This window comes from Acomys minous (genome assembly GCF_964271855.1).
Source record: "Acomys minous genome assembly, chromosome: 9".
Classification (NCBI taxonomy): domain Eukaryota; kingdom Metazoa; phylum Chordata; class Mammalia; order Rodentia; family Muridae; genus Acomys; species Acomys minous.
In genome coordinates this window covers 101,733,913-101,739,912 of record NC_140490.1, presented here as the reverse complement: position 1 = coordinate 101,739,912, position 6,000 = coordinate 101,733,913, and the positions used below count along the sequence as shown (strand labels likewise).

The 6,000-nt window shown below is 45.6% G+C and overlaps 1 protein-coding gene across 4 annotated transcripts in view; it reads right to left on the bottom strand.

Moving 5' to 3' along the window:
* Window positions 1–3,516: 3,516 nt before the first annotated feature.
* POC1B (POC1 centriolar protein B) overlaps window positions 3,517–6,000 on the bottom strand; it is a 101,680-nt gene continuing 99,196 nt past the window's right edge. For all 4 annotated transcript variants that reach the window (XM_084796163.1, XM_084796162.1, XM_084796165.1 and 1 more), the window contains one exon: window positions 3,517–3,868. In XM_084796163.1, coding sequence (XP_084652289.1) covers window positions 3,764–3,868 — 105 coding nt within the window. In that variant the 3' untranslated portion in view covers window positions 3,517–3,763. The remainder of the gene's footprint in view (window positions 3,869–6,000) is intronic.

The window sequence follows — 6,000 nt, the reverse complement described above, 5'->3', positions numbered from 1 at the left end:
AGAAAGCGATGGTCTCAAAAGACGTGATAAGTTGGTCCCTCTGGTGTTTTTTCCTTGATCCCAGATATCCCAAGGACTCGGGGCCTCTCACCTACTCACATAAAATTTTAGACTCTTGCAATGGGCTGCTCAGACCTTCTCCTCAGCAGCTACTGCACAAGCAGAGCGGAAGGAAACCTGTAAGAGAGTAGCTGGTTTCCTATGTCACAGAACGCCTGTGCTGGGCAGGCTCGCTACAATCCGGGCATTGTTCTCAGTTCCAGAGTTCTATCAGGGAAAGGCAGGCCGAATTCCTGCCTGGAAGACAGGTCTGCAGGAGAGACAGGTAGATCAGATAGGAGGTGCTTTGGAGGAAGCCTGGTCTGGGTGTGTGGTATGTCAAGTGTAGGGAGGGCTCCTATTTCAGACTGGGAGTCTGGACAGGAAGCTCTTAGAACTCTCTCAAGGTAGAAGATTCCAATGAAAGGAGGCAAGGAGGCCCTGTGGACAGACTGGGGTGAGGGGTGAGAGGCATATGCAGATGACCCAGGGAGGAGGACTAGTAGGGTTGGGGGTGGGCAGACGGATGGTGTGCAGTTAACACTTGGGTTTTTGCCCCGCCTCCCCCCCACCCCGCCCTGCCTAGACAGGGCTTCTCTGTGTAGCCTTGGCTGCCCTGGATCCATTTTGTAGACCAGGATGGCCTCGAACTCACAGAGATCCCGCCTGCTTCTGCCTCCTGAGTGCTGGGATTAAAGGCGTGCGCCACCATGCCAAGCAAGACTTGGGTTTTTTAACTGTTCGTGAGATGGGACCATGTTTTATTGCAATTGGTTTTTAGACAGTCTCTCTTGCTAACCCAGTAGGCCCTCCTGCCTCAGCCTGGTGAGCACTCCTGCTACCATGCCTGGATGCTTTGTCAACTTCTAGAGCCATGCTAGCCAGCTGTGTGATGGTGAGAAACGGTGACAGGAGACAAGTTATGGGTCACCTGAGGCCATCTATGCAAGAGATGACAGTGGCTTGGATTATCTGGTGATGGAGGTGGTGAGAAGTGACTGGGTGTGTGTGCTGAAGGGATGAACTCTGTGTGAGATAAAGGGGCTTAGGATGACTCCATGTGTTAGATGTGAGCAGTGAAGGTGGTCACTTTTGAGATGGTAAAGGATAGGCTGGATCTCCTAGCAACACGGTGACCCAAGGTGACATTTGGTCATGCTTATGGTGAGGTTGTTTTTGTTTTTGTGGATGTGGTGACTCATGCCCCCCCCCACCCCCATTTAAGACTGATTTATTTAATGTCTATGAGTGCTTTATACCTGGAGGCCAGAAGATGGCGACAAATTTCATTATAGATGGCTGTGAGCCATCATGTGGTTGCTGGGAATCGAACTCAGGACCTCTGGAAGAGCACGCCATCTCTCCAGCCTGACTCATGCCTTTAACATCAGCCCTTGGGAGGCACAAATCTAAGTTTGAGGTGAGCCAGGTCTACATAGCAAGTTCCAGGCCAGCCAGGGCTCCATAACTGAGACACAGTCCTACAAAAAGGTTTTGGCTTGTGATAGGGTCTCAGGTAGCCCAGGCTGGACTTAATGTGCTAAGCCCCCTGTCTCCCCATTGCCAGGACTGGGATTGTACATGAGATAGCCCGGCACTTATTATAGCATCCAGAGAAGGTATTCAAGTCAGGAAGTAGCGGTGCTGATGAGGGAGGGACCAAGAGCTGGGAAAAAAGGATGGGGAAACGGTAAAATGACCCTCTTGAAAAAGTTTCAGAGTATTAAATTTTTTTGTTGTTGTTTGGTTTTTCAAGACAAGGTTTCTCTGTGTAGCCCTGGCTGTCCTGGAACTCACTTTGTAGACCTGGCTGACTTCAAACTCAGAGATCTGCCTGCCTCTGCCTCTTCAGTGCTAGGATTAAAGCCAGGGCACCAGCACTTGGAGGCTAGTATTTCTGTCCCTATTTTTACCTTTTATCAAGCTTCTGTGATGATAAGGGTTGTGTATGGCCACCTCAGCCTGTCAAGAGCGGCCGGAGCTGGCTCAGTGATCCTTAAATGGTGGCCCGAAGGCCAGGAGCAACCAGATCCTCTTAAGGTTGTTACAGACACAGGGCACAAGGCCCCTTGTGGAGCGGGTGAGAGCCACATGCCCTAGACATAAGGCCCTGAAGCTGTGAGCTCTCCAGGAGATCACCACTGCACACTGCAGCCCAGGAAGAGTGCAGGTCAGTATTTCTAAGTTCTAAATATTTAAAAGAGAAGACATTAATTATATTTTTTAAAAAAGAGAAGTGCCTTTATTGTTTGAAACATAAAAAGGAGTAAACAAAAATTGGTATTACATTTCATTTTTTATGTAGTCTTCTTAATGAAGGTATAAAAATACTTGGCCACTTAGTTTTGTGAATACACTGTTATTATTATTTTTTTAAGAAAAGTGTCTTTATTGTTTGAAGCATAAAAAAGAGTAAACAAACATCAGAATTACATTTCATCTTTTATGTAGTCTTCTCAATGAAGGTATAAAAATGGATGGCCACTTAGTTTTGTAAGCTCGTAAAAATGTCTAGAGGATCACACTTATAGAGAAGGCACTTACAACATACTGTTTTATCTCATCTTCTAGAAAATAAAACAAGCTCGTAGGCACACAACTGAAACCAACTGGAGAAAAACGTCTCCATGCCCACTTCATTTTTTTCTCTTTTTTTTTCAATCCACACATAGCATTTGCCCCTGTTAGACAGATGTGCCTGGCCTCTGTTCTTGATGCTCACAGCCTGCTGCCTCAAAGTGTCTCTTTTCTACTTTGATTTCCATTTTGTTGAAGATAAAGAAACATTCTTGTAAGATCTTTCAGAACGCCTGGCTTATTTTCATTTCAGACCACGATTCATCAAAATAAAATAGATGTTGCAAATTTCTTCTAGCTAATAAGAATGTACTTACTCCGCCACCAGCATCACCCTACGCAAAAACATATGTGACTCATATGTAGCTACATGTGTGTCTACTTTTCATCATTTGGCTTTGCAGCGCGCTGAAATCACAAACATAATCTCTGTGGAGCCAGACCACTCAGTGCGTTCACCTGTAATGGAGGAGACACACACCTGCCTCTCGTGGTTCCCACTCCCACAAGACAAGGAAAACCCTGCTCTCTCATGTGAGCACAGGTGCTCATTAAAATAAGCGTATTCTTGCTGCGGAGATTCTGTGGGAGCATCTTTTTAAGGCAGTAAGAGTATAGTAGTTTTTTGTTTTTGTTTTTTTTCCCCTGACCTGAAAGAAACATGAGCCAGCTCAATAATGTGTTTTCTATATTTCAGGTGCTCTTCGAAAGCAAGTGAATGATTTCATCTCCAGGGTGTGTTCACCTAAAAAATACATTATTTACCTTCAGGAATTGCCCGAACACGGTCAATCTGAAAGGATTTAACAATAAAATCTAGAGGTCTGCTTACTTTCCTCGTGGGGATTTACTTGTCAAATAAAAAGTGACCTTTCAAATAATATGGGGGTGGGGGTGGGGTGATTTAAACGTTCATAACTTTATTACTGCAATTATACTTGGGAGGAGCGTAAATTGATCCTTGCCATTGATTTATGTGTTTCAGTCAGTCCTCAGGAATGACTTGACCCTTTGGTGCCGTTGCTCACCCTCTGAAGGAAGTACGGAAATTAGTGTGTGGTGTGGGTGCGCGGACCGCCTCTGCTACCTTCCTGAGTGTGAACACGTCCTCCTCCACTGGCCGGCACTCACACGCACGCTCTCCTGGTCAGCTCCTCTGCTGGATGACGCTGAAGAGCTTCTGCTGGTTCTCCAGGCAGTCCCTCAGCTTATCTTCTGTCAAGGTCAGGCGCTGCTCCAGGATGGAGACCGTCTGCAGGGAAGGAGACGCAAGCATCAGCGCCCTGGAAGCTCGCCATTGGCCAGGTGACGGGGCTGCTCCGTGGGAGATCCTTTTTAGGGCTTGGAGAGGCATCATCTGTCCCCAGATGGTTAAAAAATGGGGCCCCAACTTAGTGTGCGGCTGACAGCACCGAGAGAGCAGAGCGTTATCAAGTATTGAGGGAATTAAAAGAAAAAGAGAACGCCTAACCCAAACAAAACAAAACTGATACGTAGGAAGAAAAGGGGGCCTAAGGCCAGGCCTCTGGAGAATATTCTTCTTTAAGATCTTCCTGACGACATAGGGTTAGGGACGAGGTCACCTACAGTACTCTAAGCCACAGGTGAGCCTACACATTCCCGGCCTAGGCACTGCAGACATGTCCTCACTGGCCATTTTGTCACAGTCCATCCCGTAGTGTGCCATCCCTACAGCACTATGGACAGATGGCTGACGCCATGACCGCCATCAATTGCCACATCCAAGTGAGGACTGGGCAGCCTTGGGGGAGAACTGAAGGGTAAAGACGGTCTAAGCTCTGCTGCTGCTGCTGCTGCTGGGCACACCACGGGACCTGCTGGAGTCTAGCCCTCCTAACGCCTTCAGCGTATAATACATGCCCTCACAATATAGTCATATGCAGACTATACTAAACAATTGTGATACTGTCCGTCTTTTATAACTTTGTATATAATAAAACAAAAAGCAACTCCCCTTTTTATTATAAACTAAAATGCAGACCAGGAAGCCACACAAATCTCACATGTTGCTTAGTAAGTTCCCATGAGCCCAGCTGTCACTACAGCCACTATCTGGAACTCTTCCAGTGGCTTTCCAGAGTTTTGCCCCTTACCCTTCTATACCAGCCTTTCCTTATACCGGCCTGAAATCACTTTCTTATGTTACCTTATGATTTTAATTCACACACGTCACACCTTTCCCTTTCTTTACCTGACAGTCAACCAGTAGCAGGCTCAGGCCATTTGTCTATGACCCAGTTAGCACACAGTGGCCGCAGGGTCCTAAACCGGAGCCATTGGTGATCTATTTTCTAATGAGAGGACACGGTGGCAATGCTGGGTGTCTCCCTTTCAGTGATGTTCAATGATACTAAAATTCTTTTCTTAATTGGTACACTTTTTAAAATAAGAGGATGTTTTTGTTTGTTGGGTTTTTTTGTTTTTGTTTTTTAAAAGATTTTTAAAAAGATTTATTTATTTTCATGTATACAGCATTTTGGCTGCATGTATGCTTGCAAGCCAAAAGAGGCCAGATTTCATTATAGATGGTTGTGAGCCACCATGTGGTTGCTGGGAATTGAACTCAGGACCTTTGGGAGAACAGACAGTGCTTTTAACCTCTGAGCCATCTCTCCAGCCCCTTTTTAAAGATTTATTTATTTTATTTATTGTATATGAGTGCTTTATCTGCTGAAGAGGGCATCAGATCACATTATAGATGGTTGTGAGCTACCATGTAGTTGCTGGGAATTGAACTCAGGACCTCTGGAAGAGCAGGTGGTGCTCTTAACCACTGAGCCACCTCTCCAGGCCTGTTTTTGTTTTTCTAGACAGGGTTTCTTTGTATAGCCCTGTCTGTCCTGGAACTCAATCTATAGTGGGCTGGCCTCAAAATCACATCCGCCTGCCTCTCCCTCCCTAGTCTGGGGATTGAAGGCCTGTGCCACCATTGCGGCATAAATAAGAGTTGTTAAAAGAAGGAGCAGGGGAGGGGGGACCGCATTTCCTTATTGACTGACTACTTGGTTGTCCAATAATAGAGTTCATAGAGGGAAGGCAAACAAGCTTAACTGTCATGGCAAAGAAGTGCCTTTGAAGGTAACCGTCATCATTTAAGAGCCTTTCATATTCCATAAAAACAGTTTATCACTAAATAAAAGTAATCATGATGCTGATAATGTTTTTTAAATATCTATTATGTGCCAAGTAACCTTCCAGATACCACACATCCATCCATGCAGGTATGCACAAAGAGAGTTATACATTCTAAAGTTGCTGGTGTGCACATTAGCAATATCTTTAATACTAATTCCTTTATCCGCTACCAAGTCCACTTGACCTTGCTTCTCTCTTCTCTCACTGTAATAGCTATAAGCCCTGAAG